This window comes from Pleurodeles waltl, chromosome 3_1 (genome assembly GCF_031143425.1).
Source record: "Pleurodeles waltl isolate 20211129_DDA chromosome 3_1, aPleWal1.hap1.20221129, whole genome shotgun sequence".
Classification (NCBI taxonomy): domain Eukaryota; kingdom Metazoa; phylum Chordata; class Amphibia; order Caudata; family Salamandridae; genus Pleurodeles; species Pleurodeles waltl.
Window position 1 is genome coordinate 723,851,295 of NC_090440.1, and position 15,567 is coordinate 723,866,861.

The window sequence follows — 15,567 nt, forward strand, 5'->3', positions numbered from 1 at the left end:
TAGGAGAGAGCATGCCAGTATCTGGAGAGGTATTCAGCCCAATGGGCTTCCCCTAGATCCTCATACCAGTCCTGTTCATGCTCCAATCCATATTCTAAAGGGTCCTGAGACGCCTCCCACTCCTCATCTGTGCCGGCTGTTCTAAATAAACCTCGGGCACTGATCTGGGCCTAATCGGCGCAGTTGACGTCAGAATTGGCGTTGTACAACATTGTTCCTGCTCCAGATTATCCAGAATGAGGATGGGGCTACCACCACCAGAGGGGGCCAGCGGTGGAGGGAGTGTCGACGTCGGGCCCGGCGCCTGTGAGAACCCAGCACCGGTCTGGATCCACTATCGGATCCTGGGGCACCCACGGCACCGGGGCCAAAGCCGCCAGCGTCTAATCTGATGGGGCCTCTGCTGACCTCAGGGGGCCCAAAGACCCACCGAGGGGGCAGCCCGCTCAAAAACAAGATGCATAGCCTCGTAAAATTCCTTTAGTTGAGCGGGGGTCGCTCCAGCTCCCGGAAAGGGGGGTGAGATGCAGAGTTGGCACTGGCAACAGCTCAGCAGAACCACGCTCAGATTGTTGAGGTTCCGTAGACACCTCGTCAGCCGACGGGTGTGGCGAAGTCGAAGTAAGCTTGGACTTCTTCTTTTTGTGCCTCTTACCTGAATGCTCCGAGGACCTTGAGTGCGAGGAAGATAACTTGGAGCTCTTGGAGCGGTGCCGCAACCGCCTCCTTGAGCGGGACTGTGACCACCTTGGAGTTGCGCCGACCAAAAACGACTGCCAGGCTGCTAGAAATATGAGAGATCTCTCTCAACGCCTTCAGAGGCATGGCCTGACAGTCGGAGCACGACTTTGCGTCATGGTCCTTGTCAAGGCACCAGAGACAAACTTGATGTGGATCAGTGACCAACATGGCGCAATGACATGCGCCACACGGTTTGAATCCAGTCTTCTTTGAAGTCATTTGCACAGACAATCAAAAAAATCTTCGATAATGTGCTGAAAAGGGTAGCTCTATCCGGACCTGCGCGGAAGGAAAATAATTGACGTACACGTGCCAGGCGGTGCCTATATAAAAGACCATGATATCACAGTCGGCTCCAATGACGCTGACGATGCCACGCGGATCCGAAAGACACCACCCGACGGCACAAGCAAAATACTGCTCAGCAGAAAAATTCCAGATTCCAAGCTGACGTCAGGGAATTCTAAGGTAAGGAATCTGCAGCTAGAAGTCTCTATCAGATTCCTTGTGTGTGATGAGGGCAATGCTGCCTCTGTGCCTGTTAATGCGGTCATGGTGTTTCATTTTGCAGCCAGGGGTATTGCCATGGCGCGGTCCGGGGTCGAGACAGGGGTGAGCTATGTCTCTGTGATGATGGTTACATCAGGGGCGAGGGTGGAGACGGTATCCCAGACTTCAGTTGTGTGTTTGCAGAGCAATCTGGCATTGAACAGGATGTACCTGAGTTGTTCCAAGGCTGACTCAGTCAGCAGGGATGGCAGGTATTGGTGGCAGCGATGGCTGTCAGTCCTGAGGTGGAGAATTATTAGCAGTGGGTGCAGGTGATTAGTCCTGCTTTGCAGCTGGGTGATGCAATGCAGCAGCAGTAGTTGAATCTGGGTAGACAGCATGGAGATTTGCAGAGGAGTATCTGTGGGATTGAGTAGGGCAAGGGTTCCTGGTGCAGGGTGCAGTCCAGGCAGGTGCAGACGGACTAGTCTTTGGTGCATGCATGGCACACTCGCTGCACAGTAACGCAGCGGCTTCTATAAGTAGTTCTGGGAGGTGGGAAGGACTGGCAGGTTGGTGGGTGGGGGAGGGAAAAAGCAGCAGGAAAAAATGGAGAAACAGTACAGGCAACAACTGGGCACAGCAGGGAGCAAAACAGAACAGGGACCAGAAAGACAAGACTATAATTATACTTTACAAAAAAAAAACTTTACAAATAAACAATTACCGTGACACCAATTACAGCAATTATATAAGCCGAATAGTCAGTCCAGGCAGACTGCTGGATGGAACCAACAGCCTTGTGTGCTGCATCTGGGCAAGGCAGAGGCAATGAGGGAGAGCACTGAGACTTAAGTCAGAGACTACTTAAATGGATAAACTAAACCCAAGCCAGTAAAATGTAATGCTGATTTAATATTAACACAGTGTGTCGCTGAAATGTGTTTTTCTAAACTCTATCCTTGACAGATTTTACTTCTTTTATTTACTCAGATAAAATTACAATTGCCATTCCTCAACTCAGTGTACTCCATTCATCTCCTTTTCTTTGTTAAAAGGGGCTCTATACCAATGGTGGTGGTAGCCATACGTGCTCAAGGAAATCAGATCAGAAGTACAGGTTTTTGACAATGCTTGAGAGATGTCGTCATAAGGTAAGCACTCGCTTTTTCTTGTCACTGCCATGAGACAGAGACAATGCAACATAAGTTTGAAATCACATACTTGGCCATCCTGCTGTCCTTCTCCACCATAGCTTTAGAAAATTGAACTTGGACATCCATTGGCTGAAGTATATGTAATTTTGATGGATGTTGAAATCTAGCTGTTTTCCAGTTTTCACCTGAAAAAGCAACAATAAAGATAAGGTTACATTTAGCTGACCAGTAGTAATCGTCTCAAGAGGCTTTCTTATTATCAACTTACTTGTATGGCTAGAAGCTGCTTCTATAGCTGGTAAAATACACAAAAAGAGATGGATGCAATGTTTGCATTAACTTCAGCCACTGGTTATTAATCAGGGCTGCATCCCAATTCACACCATGCTACCTCAGTTTGGACCCAGCTATATGCAAATCAATCTTGACCCTGCTCCAGTGGGAATAGTTCAGCCTATACTGCCAAGCCAGGTCCTCCCTGAATTGGAATACAAGCAATCCAGGAACAATGTTGCTGTTGTTATGGGCTCATCTAAAGGGTATAACTTGGTTCCAGAAACACAGTGTGCATGGGACCCACGTTTTGACATACCGGTCCCATTGAGGGTGTCATACTAAAATCTACAAAAAGTGATGGATGGAATGCTTGAATTGATCTGATCCACTGGTAATTACTCAGGGCCACATCCCAATCCATTGCTATTTTGCACACCATGCCACCTCAGTTTGGACTCAGCTATAAGCAAAACGGTCTTCCCCATGTTCCAATGGGAACAATCCAGCACAAACTGCCAAGCCAGGTTTAAGGGCTTGTTGTCTGTCCTTGTGGTAGCTCGTCTGATGTACTTTATCTTCTTGTTAGTGATAGGATGCTACAAGAGGGTTGGCCAGAAGTTGAGAGGGATATTTACCACTAAATTGGTCAATAAAATGCAGGACGTTGAGGAGAACATATACACACAGATGGATACGTGCAAAAGGGAAGGTGAGGAAATAGTTGAAAGATTAACTAAAGGGGGGAATGTTATGGTGAATGTAGAAAACAGAGAAGGCCCACTCTTGCTAATGCACGCATCAGCAGAAAGAAGCACAGAATTGTATGTGGTTAAGGACCAACACAAGCCTAAGATGTTTATGAATACAGAATAGAGAGAATAATAGAGTGGGGCCTGGAGGGAAAGCAGACACGAGTTCTAGTAGATAGAGAAAAGTAATTAGTAAACACAGCAGAAATGGAAGGTCATAGCATGCACCACAGGCACGCGGTACAATTCACGTCTTTGAGAAAGAATGTAGATGACAGCAAACACGAAGGAACGAGATAAGCATGTGGTTACACATTGCAGAGCATCAGACGTGTAGGGAGGAAAGTACTGATATGCTTCAAAGAATAAGACTGTGAAGGACACCATGCTTCAGAGTACATAAAGTATGAATAACATGTGCATTTCAATCAGAGTCTGTGGTTAGATGATTTTGCAGAAACTATTGCTTCTTGCTGAAATGATAAGACATGTACTTGAGCAAGCACTTGATTTAATATGCATAAAAATGAATAACACATCGTTGTGGTTTTATACAAGCCATTGTCTGTTATTGAGTTCAATTTCAGTTTTACAGAACTGTTCTGACCTCCCAGCTTTATTTGATAAAACCTACACTATATTGTCAATGGGAATTGTGTTGCTTCTTTATTTCTTCTCCGACAACAGCATTATGCAGCTTTGTCTATCTCCCGGCATTTTCCTCCTAACTGTATCTATAACGGTTTCCCGTTCAGTTTACTTAAGTCCTCTTTGATGTGCATGTTTAACACCTATGCCCTGACAGTTCACTTTTCTATTCCATTTCTCTACTCTTTCAGTTACATATCTCTCTATCCTGACTTACCTATTTATCCACTGTATTCAATATAGCTCTATAATTCTTTCTTTGTCTTTCTGCCTCCTGCTTTCTGTTGATATCCATCTAATCACCTACATTTTATGCTCCTGTTCCCATTTTTTTAGTTTTCTCCTACTCTTTCAATCCTTTCTGCCCTTCACTTCTCTTTTTCGGATTCCTTTGTTCTCTCCCTTTGTTGTTCTATTCCATTTTAAATGTTTCTTTACCATTTTGCATTTCTTTGTTCATTCTCCCACCCCTTACTTCTATGCTTTTGCTATTACATCTCCTTTATTTTAAAACTCCCACTTTCACTATCCTTCAAGTTCTTCTCATTCTCTTAACTTAGCGGTCTTTCCTGTTTTTCCTTCTCACTCCTTTTAGCCCTTATTTTTATTTTCCTATTAATTTTTCTTCCTTTTATCCTTCCCCTTTCTCTTATGTCATATGCTTCTCTGTATGTGTGCTTTATTCCCAATTTTGTTACACTCTCTTGGTTTCTTTTTCAGTCATTGTCACTATGTTTGTCAGATCAGTGTCTTGCCCTCATTTACTTATAAGCCCCAGCCAGAGTGCGCTGAGTTGAAAGCGCAAACAGGAAACTCATTTTAAGGTCTGTCCAATCACTGTCAACAAACTCTGCGACCGGTGCTTGATTAAAATGACACCTTTAATGAAGTTTTTTCATAAACTTTTTTAAAAGTGAACAAATCATTCAAGTTTGCTACATACAGCAGAAGGCATGACTATATCCCAAGCTTTCCCTGCTCCAAAAGTCATGAAAATAATTCTATCTAGACACAGACGAAGAATGCATACATGATGCAATAAGTCATTCATCCACCAGAAAATCTGCTAGATTTTAAACCGAAGAGCCTCTTCTATTCAAAGCAAAAGACGACATCAAAGGGACCGACAAACGGACAAAATAAACTTCAACTTTATTGTAGGAAAGTACCCTCTTTCTTGGCATGTTTACCCCATTTTTTGCCTGTTGTCAGTGTGTTCGACTGTGTTCAATGGGACATTGCTAACTAGGAACCCCAGTGATTATGCTTGCTCCCTTCTAACTTGCTTTTTACACCACACATTTGGCACACTGGTGCCCCCATGTAAGTCCCTAGGATATGATACCTAGGTACCCAAGGCACTGGGGTACCAGGGGATCCCAATGGGTGGCGGCATGCATTATGCCACCCATAATGAGCCCATAGAAATCTTTCTGCAGGCCTGCCATTGCAGCCTGTGTGAAAGGGTGCATGCACCCTTTTCACTACAGGTCATTGCACCAGGTCACTGTAAGTTACCCCTACAGCAGTCCCTGTTAGCTCAGACGGCAGGGTGCTAGTACCTGTGTGTGAAGGCACCCGTGCACTAGCAGAGGTGTCCCCGTGCACTAGCAGAGGTGTCCCCATGCACTCCAGCTCCATTTTTCTGGACTTCCTGAGTGTGGGGCGCCATTTTATGCGTGTACTGGACTACCTATGTCCAGCTACACAATGGTAAATCCGAACCTAGGCATGTCTGGTATCAAACATGTCAGAATCATCCCTCAATACTATTGCCAGTATTGGAAGTATGAGTCTATGCATTCTGGGGGCTCCTTAGAGGACCCCCAGCATTGCTGCCGCCAGTCTTCCAGGGTTTCCGGGCAGCCCAAGCTGCTGCCACCCCTCAGACATACTCAGGAAGGCAAACAAAGGATTTCCTTTGGGAAAGGGAGGTAACACCCTCTCCCTTTGGAAATAGGTGTGACTGGCTTGGGAGGGGCAGCCTCCCCAAACCACTGGTATGCTTTGAAGGGCACAATTGGTGCCCTTCATGCATAAACCAGTCCACACTGGTTCAGGGATCCCCAGTCCTTGCTCTGGTGTGAAAGAACAAGTTACTTACCTTCGGTAACAAATTATCCGGTAGAGACTATCTAGCTGCAGATTCCTTATCCTAGATTTCCCTGGCATCAGCTTCGAATCCAGAATTTTTCTGCTGAGCAGTACCCTGCATGCGCCGTCGGGTGGTGTCGTTCGGATCTGCGCGCGTTGTCCGGCTCAGCGTGGCCTCGTCAGCATCACTGGAGCCGGCTGTGACGTCACGGTCTTCTATATAGGCACCACCCCAGCGTGTGTACGTCAGTTCTTTTCCACAAATTCCCAAGCCAGAAGCGCAGAGTCATGGAAGAATCAACTTTCTCTGTTTGTCTGTGTGAAATGACATGCCCTGAATGTGAGAAAGTAGACTCTTTCTAGCCTGGTTACCCCCATTGTTGGCCTGTTTTTTAGTGTTTGTCAGTGTGTTTTTACTGTGTCACTGGGATCCTGCTAGCCATCTGCAACCTTCATTCCAGCGTGGGACATCTTCTGCATCCCTCAGGAACACTTCTTCGGCTCCAGGGCTGCAGTGAGGACCTGATCTTCATCACCGTTGACCAACTCCTGCAAGTACAGCTGGGTGGTTAGTAGCTCCTACTCCTCCTGGATTCCACTGTGACTCTTGGACTAGGTCCCCTCTCCACAGGTCTTCCTCTCCAGGAAACAACCACTGGTTTCTTGCAGTCTTGTTTGGGTGTCTTATTTTCTTCTTTTTCCTCCTTTTGGGTAGTTTTGGGAAATTCCTGTGATTTATTCCTGCTTTCCTGGTTGCTTGGGGGTACTGTGTTACTTACCTCTTTAGTTGTCTAGCACTCCCAGGTCCCCTCTACACATTCCACTTACCTAGGTGGGGGTCCTGTGTTCGCATTCCATTTTTTTGTATATGGTTTTGGCTCCCTCTAGGGTCACTATTGTCTAAATGCATTTGCACTTTTTTCTAACCTTTTGTATGCCTATTGCTGTTTACTACTGTGTATAATTGGTGTATTAGTTACCTCCTATTGTAGGTTTGCCCTTCTAGTACTTTGTTATATTGTGTGACCAAAAATAAAGTATCTTTATTTTTGTACAACTGAGTGTTTTCTCTAATGTGTGTAAGTGCTGTGTGACTATAGTGGTTTTGCGTGAGCTTTGCATGTCTCCTAGATAGCCTTGGCTGGCCATCCACAGCTACCTCTAGAGAGTCTGGCTTCTAGACACTGCCTACACTTCACTAATATGGGATACCTGGACCTGGTATAAAGTGTAAGTACCTTAGATACCCACCACACATCAGGCAAGCTTCCTACAGTCATGCAGTGCTCAACCTGAATCTTATGCAAAACCTAGTGTCACTTGTACAGACCACAGCAGCGTGCTGCTTCCCAGGCCCCGACATCCAGCTTTGTTGAGTTCAGTGGTGTGTAAAGTGCCACTCTTTCAAACAAATAAGCAGTACCTGCTGGTTCCCCTGGCAACCACCATGTGTGGCACCTTGGGCGCATTATTATCTGAAGCTGTTGATCAATTTGTGGCAGCTCAGTGAGCGCTAGTGCCTAATTCCAAAGGTACTGGATATTTGAGAAGCACTGGATAGGTGAGATTCATTTCACCTTTTGAACAATGTCTCCAGCTGTCTTCCCTACTGGTTTTCAAGACAGATGTCAGTCAAAGCTGAAGAAAAAGAAAAATTGACATTTTTTTACCTGATGGTTTCCTACTGTGCTTCGTAGTTTTGCCTCTATTGATGCCACTAGTCAGATTCGTTTTCACATTGCTGGGGAGAGCTCAAAATACATTGCTTTTCTTGCTCTTACTGAAAAGATTTGGAAACTTGAATACAGTAGGCAATTCACCTTTTCTGTTATGGGATTTGGCTGTGGTGTTGCATGTCCTGCAATATGTTCTTTTTTTAACCACTTTATTTTTAACAGTTTATAAGAGAAATCGTAGAACAATTCAAAATGGAGAAAAGCAGAATTACATAAATTGAGACGGGAGTGAGATACACAAAACATTGGCCCACATGACATTGTCGAGAAGGTAATCAAATGATAAGGCTAGCTAAGTTGCATAGAAGTTGTCATTTGTGTGCCTATAGGGACTTGGCACAGTTGATCATTTCAATAGATAGTGAAATTTCAGACTCAGATCAGCACCTCTGTTGCCAGTATTAAGTGTTATACCAGGATCATTTAAGTGCTCTGGTCTTATTGGGATAAGTTGCAGATGCCAGAACTGCGTAGGACAGGTGCCACTACCGGTAGGACCCTTGCAGCACCGTGCTCTCTTTTCACATAGGCGATAAGGGGGCATCAGGTTTTCTCAAATTTGCACATGAGGTTATGGATCAAGGCAGGCAAATATGTTCTTTTCTCACTATAATGCTGGGTTTGCAGTGTTAGAGAAGCAACGCTTTTGTGTCAGAGCGGTTTCTTACTTTTTTTGGATAAGCTTGACCTGCAGTTATCTCAGTTTCAGCTGAAAACAGAATCCCCATTTCATGGCATAGCTTTGACAAAAAAAATGTAAACAGAAAGCCATAGCAAAGATAACAAAAATTGAAGACTTTCTCTCAAGGAGTAGATTTAGCAATGGTAGTGGCTTTGCCAGCTTTCAGCATAAAAAATAATAGGTGCAGCATGGCAGGAGGGCATTATTTACTCACACAGAGAACCGGTCTACCAGAAGCAGAACTGTGCAAAAGTCACTCTTACATATATCACAGGCTCAGTATATGTAGCAGCACTGCAGGCTTCACTTAGCCTCACCAAGTTCTGCATGTATAGGTGTGCAAGAATCTCTCATGTGTGGAGCAATTGGAGCAAAGTCTTGGAAAAGTATTTACCTTCCAGTGCGAAAGGTATTTTGCACTGGAAGGTGTCCTTTTTCAGTGTCAATAGCGCTTTGCAATGCTTTGTGCACTTCGAGTTAAGGGGTCAGTACACCGGGGTAACTTGGATGGATCAGTGCAAGCACCCATAGTATTGATGCAAAGCTCTTCAATCATGCACGTAAAGGCTGTGCATGGCACTAGACAGCCTGTTTGTGCACCAGTGCAGGGAAGGATAGCAGTAACATACCATATTTTAGGTCTCTCTCTTAGACAGCGCATGCGCTGTCTCTTCGAGACATATTGTTAACTTACAGTGGACTTCCAGCCCACCCATTACTCACCATTAGTTGGCTTCATTGTCACTTTAACTTGCTTGCTTCTCGTTGGTCAGCTGCTGTAAACTTCTCTCGTCTTCTTCATTTTTTCCCTTCGCCGGATCATGGATGCATTATGTGTGTATTTCACTGATACATTTTCGGGACCTACTTTTTCCTTTTCAACTAAAGACTCCACAAGAGTGCATGCTTTGACCAGCTGTGCCCCTTTTGTGTTTCTCTTTCCCTCCCTGGTTTTGTGTTGCTGTCTCTTCATCCTCTCCCCCTTCTGAGCTCACCCTCTTGTGCATTCCATTTCTCTTCTGGGCCTGTGACTGCCTTTGTTCCAGATCAAATTGCTCTCTCCCTGGCCAACCATCTTTTCTTGCCTCGTTCCTCGGAGTGACATGCTGCTTGGCCCCCGTTCACTTCGGTTTCCCTGACCATCGCATACCCCTCCTGGCCCCAGTTACGGTTTTATTGCACACCAATTTCTATCAGCAGTGCATGTAATTTAAAAAACAACTGAGCACAATAAAATCGGAAAATAAATGTTATGAGGAAAGGATTCTTGGAAATAATGATTTGAGTAGACCTTTAAGTGCTCTATTGCTGCTCATAGCATCGTTTGTATTGCACAGACATCACTGAGCCATACCTGTCATTCAGCGAAAAATCGGGTAAGAACATGATGAGTATTTTACTACCATTTTACAGCGAACTACATTAATAAATAGGAGTGCACCCTGTGTATTTGACAGCATACCCTGAATTTATGAAAGCGGGTGACCTCAGGTGACCGAGAGCTGATAATATCGTGTAACACATGGTGCCGCCCAGTCAGGCAGTGCCTCAAGCAGTGGCAAGCACCCACTGAGTGCTTGCTGTTATTGCAGGAGGTGAAGGTGCCCTGTTCCTTTCTCCACCTCAGCCATCCGCAGTTAGCCCCTGGTCTTAAGCCTTTCTTCTTTTAAGCGCCTGCCACTTTCCTGCCTTCTACTGGTCACCCAGCTGTCCCTCTCCTAAATAGGGTCTATCTACCAAGACTGGAAGGCACTTCCCTGTGGAGCTTTATTATTTTGTCAAGCGGATCAAAACAAAGCCTCTCTGTAGAGTTCCTCTTCTATTTGTTGCGCTTTCACACGTGGCAGCCATGTCTCCTTCAATAAACCTGTCCATTTTACAAGCTGAATTCAAAAGTACTTATCTGCAAGTTTGGCTTTGTGAGGGAAGTATTTGGTTACCAAGTGGAAGAGTGAATAATGAGCCAATGGCTGCTGTGTGGATACCATATGGAATAGTTCATTACCATCTTGTGGTTGATTTTTTATCTAGATTATATGGTGCATTTCCAGCTTGCTGCTGCTGACTACTAAATGGAATGGTGTTTTGCAATATGTGCTCTACATGGTCTCTGTGCCCACCTTAGAAACATCGTCCTAGCAGCTTTCTCTACCCTCAGTCACCCGGTCTCTTCCCTCCCCTTCCTCCTCCATGGCGCATCAGAAAGCAGCCTGGTAATGTTTAGGATAGTGTCCTGCTGCACGTTGCTGTGCCTCCCCCCTGTCTAGGTGTCTTCTACTACAGTAGTTCCCAACCTGTGGTCCGGGGACCCCTAGGGGTCCGCGAAGCATTCTCAGGGGGTCCGCGAGAGCCTAGAAAATTAAAAAATATTAACAAATATTGAGAAATTAGGTCTCCAGCTTTCAGTAATGACTCAGACGGGGGTCCCCGGATTCTAATGATGATTCAGTGGGGGTTCCTGGGTTCCATTAATGTTAAAGTGGGGGTCCACAGAAATCAAAAGGTTGGGAACCACTGTTCTACTAGACAGCGCTTGCGCTGCCTGCTGTGAGACATATGGTCCGTTTATAGTGGGCTTGGAGTCCAACCATTGTTTTTCACTGGTTGGCTTCATTATCACTTTCATCCGCTTGCTACCTATTTGTTAGCTTTCACTTTTTATGCTGCCATGACCCTGGAGCATGGATTCCTTATGTGTCCTTCCAAGGCTACCTTTTCGGGCCCTACTTTTTTCTTTTTAAGTACGGCATGGGTGTGAATATTTTTTCCAGTTGTCTTACTGAAGTACTTCTCTTCCTCTCTCCATGCTGCTCTCTCTCGCCAGTGTGCTTCTACCCACACCATCTGTGATATGCTTGCATTTGTGTGCTCTCCCATCCACGTTGCTTTCTCACCAATGTGCTTCTGCTCCCTCCCAGCTCCACATTGCTCCCCCCTCGCATGTTTGTGACACACGTGCTCTCTGTGTTGCTTCTCCCTCCTGTGCCCTTCAGGTTGCTTCAAACCCTGCCTGTGATGCTTCTGCAATTATTTCTTTTTTTTTTGGCCGATCCAAGTTGGATCAGTAAATAAAAAACAAACTGCCTGTGTCATTATGTAAGCACATAAAAATGTGGTTAGCCTTTTTATGTCCTACTTAGCAATACTAAACTGTAAAAAAAAAAAAACATTGACAAAGCAAATGGATCCCAAAGGCGAGACCTACTGGCTTTGCCAATGCTTGCTAATATATGGCTCTACTGTGCTTTTGACCCCATTTCCCCCTCCCACTCACACAAGCAGGGAAGCCCAGCAACTCTGACTAATGTGCTGCGTTTCATTAATTGTTAGTACATTTGCCCCAAAGTGTGCATATAGCGTAGGCAGCAGTAATTCAGGCGTTTCACACAGAGCAAATTCAGCAAAAGCAGCTTCAGTGCAAGTATCCCTCTCACAGGAGAATAGCCTACAGACACATCCATCAAGCTTTCCTGGCACGAAAGAGGTACAACACAGTCAGGAGCTGTGAAAAGCTCATTTCATACGGAGAACATTTACAACATGGCCCTCTAACAGCAGTCCCCTGTAACAGAAATCCCCTCTAGCAGAAAAACGCACAGGCAAAGCCAATAATTCTTGTATCAAGACTTATTGGCTTTACCAGTGGTTTAGTTTAAGCAGTGGTGGCTCCTCCATTATGGGAGAGGAGCATTGCCCCCCTGCCATCAGAGGCAAACGAAAAATACGATAGCAGTATTAGTATAATTGTATTTTTCGGCAGGAGCTGAGTCTTGGGGGCAGACCATCTGAAGAGTGGTGGGCAGTGCCGACAGTGCGCATGTTGGTTTGGACGGCCTTTTTAGGATGGCCAAACAAATATGCACAAGGACATCTCTCAAACCCAGCTGTGTTGCTGGATCGAGAACAACAGCAGAACAGGCTCCCAATCCCCGATGGAGCCCAAAACCAGCCCATTCTTCCCAATCCTGACCCTGCTCTCATTGATATTACAAGCATGAGAGCAGCATCTGGATTGGCTGTAGGGGGTCTGGGAGCCGCAGCCTGTGCACAGCAGAAGAGTGGCAAGTGAGCTAAACAACTGGGTGTTTCCTTTGTAAAATACGTGTGTTTTTTTTTTGGGAGCCAGAAGTAAACAAGGACAGTGCTGGAATAAAGCCAAAACAAATGTCAGTGATATGGGAGGTGGTGGGAGGAACGGAATGCTGCAATTAAACAGGCAGCTACCGGCCAAGAACACCCACATTGAAATGGGAGCAACAAACACATAGCAAAAAAGTCCATCACAGCAACAGATAAAGAAACCAAGGTAGAATAACACTGTAGGTGTCACTGGTCTGAAACAGAAAAAGGAGGCAGAAAAAGGCAGAACTGACCACTAGCGAGCAAGATTTTTAAAGGACACTGCAACCAAAAAATGCAATTGTGTTAAGCCATAAGAAGTATACTAACAGTATACACAAGGTTGAATGCTTATGCTCAACCTAAAAAAAAGTGCAAAAACTTTCTTTTTTCCGATAGCGGGTAGGAGACGCACCATGGGGGCACCGTTGGGGTAAAAGCAACACAGGACGAGGGACGGAAGTAGCATATGGGTGCAGGAGGGGGGTAGGCTTTAAAGCAGGTGGGGGGAGCAACATGGGATGTGAGTGGGGGACAGAAGTAACATGGGGGTCGAGGAGTGGAAGCAACATACACATTTAGGATACAGCATATGAAGGAAATAGCAATACAAGGCTTTCTCGCAAAATAGAGTAGACTACAGACAGTAATGAAAGGGTTGTTGTATACAGCTGACAAGTAAAACAATGAGATGTGTGACACCTTGGGGATCTCTTGGCTTTTTTATCCAAGAGCACTATTTAAACTGGGAAGTATTTTAACCCCATGCTCATAAAGGTAAAAACAAAACTAGCAGACTGGAACACACACAATAACACATACCTGCCAAGTTTACTAGGGCTATGTATGATGTGCTACTCTAGTCCTGTTTTTTTTCCCCCAATTCTGGGACGTATAGTCCTGTTTGAGAAAGGAATACACCCAAGATTACAAGTCCCAGAGTTCAAATAAAAAGCCTGGGCTGGAGCAGCACACCCTGCATGGACCAGAGAAACTTGGCAGAACTGATAATATGGAATAAGCTGGGAATGGTTTACGGCATCACATGTGAAATGGAGCTGTGTGTGAACCAACACAAACGCGCACCATAAACGCAGTGTCAAGATGGTGAGTTGCAATATGACTGAGATTTATGATTTATATTTTGAACCTAGCAAGTTGGATTTTGGGGTGGAGGTTCAGTTTCCTGAATGTCTAAATATTTGCAATCTAAACATCACCTACTTTATATGTCTACATTCTAAGGCCCTCATTACAACATTGGTGGTAAATGCTGCCTACCGCCGTGCTGATGGCCGCCAACATACCGTGACCACGGCGGTATACTGCTACAAGTATTATGACCCACACACACAAGTCCGCCAAACCAAAGGTCAGTGATAAACTGGCAGTACCAAAACCCACACTGTTACGCCAACAGAAATACGCCCACAATATCAGGACCCACAAATCACTGCGGCAGTCTTTCAATCGCGGTAAACCATTGGTGGTACACACCGTCATGCTCAGAATACACACACACTTACAAAACGACACCACATTGGACTTTTCAAACTACACACACCTGACACACATACACACACCACACCCACAACACTATAAAACACACATCCACATTACCCACAACCCTTTCAACGAAAAAAAAGATTGCTAACAGAGAGAGAGAAAGACGAGCCAGGAGCACCCACTCAATCTGAGCCACAGAACACCATCACCCATACACCATCCACGCACCTCACAGCACACACCACAACACATCACGCCACACATACTACTCACACCACATCCATGGCACCCCAAAGACACCCCAGGTTTTCAGAGGAGCTGCTAAGGGTCAGGGTGGAGGAAATCATCCGGGTACAGCCACAGCTATTCGGATCACAGGTGCAGCAGACGTCCATTGCTAGGAACATGGAGCTATAAGGGAATGTCGTGGACAGGGTCTATGCCGTGGGACAGCACACCAGAACAAGGGATGACATCAGGAAGAGGTGGAACGACCTACGGGGGAAGGAGCGTTCCGTGGTTGCAAGACACCAGGTAGCCATACAGAGAACTGGTGGTGGACCCCCACAACTAACAACATGGGAGGAGCAAGTCTTGGCGATCATGTATCCTGAGGGCCTTGCAGGAGTAGCAAGAGGACTGGACTCTGGTAAGTCAAATTGTTTCTACTATATCCCCACCCTACCTGCATGCCATCACAAACTCCTACCCCTACCCTCACCCCCCATCACTCCACCACCTCACATATACCCCAATATCACAACCCACCCATCCCAATATGAAGCCCTGCCTGCAACACCAATGCATGGACACCCATCACAGACCTGCATGGACACCCATCACCATAGCATGCACACTAGTGACAATCACTTAGCCAAACAAATCCAAACTCACACAAGTGAAAGCTGCCTTGGTAATAACAACCATAGAGGGAAACATACCCATGCACAAGATGACACATGCAGATACAATAACACTGCATTTACATCCCCACAGGACCCCCCCCCCCACTCAACATCACCGGAGAGGAGGTGCCACCAACATCCAGTTCCCCCCCACCCCCCAGAAGAGGCCCACAGTGATGAGAGCAGCTTTGCACGCTTGGATCATGATGACCAACCTGGCCCATCAGGGACCTCTGGACAGTCAGTTACCCTGCCACAGTCCCATACCATTACAGACCCTCCCCCCTTAGGAAACACCAGCACAGAACCCACCCAGCGGGCCCATACCATGTCCCCAGGACACGTCAATCAGCAGTGTGTCCACCACTACAGGGACCCCAGGCAACCCCACAAACCCAAGACAATCAGGGACCTGGGGTCAGTGGCAGTGGGCACACGGTTCAGGGGACAGAGGCACAGGACAAC

General features: G+C 45.9%; 1 protein-coding gene across 1 annotated transcript in view; it reads right to left on the reverse strand.

Moving 5' to 3' along the window:
• Positions 1 to 2,306: 2,306 nt before the first annotated feature.
• LOC138284568 (intermembrane lipid transfer protein VPS13C-like) overlaps positions 2,307 to 15,567 on the reverse strand; it is a 953,192-nt gene continuing 939,931 nt past the window's right edge. The window contains exon 22 of the mRNA XM_069223471.1: positions 2,307 to 2,572. Coding sequence (XP_069079572.1) covers positions 2,406 to 2,572 — 167 coding nt within the window. The 3' untranslated portion in view covers positions 2,307 to 2,405. The remainder of the gene's footprint in view (positions 2,573 to 15,567) is intronic.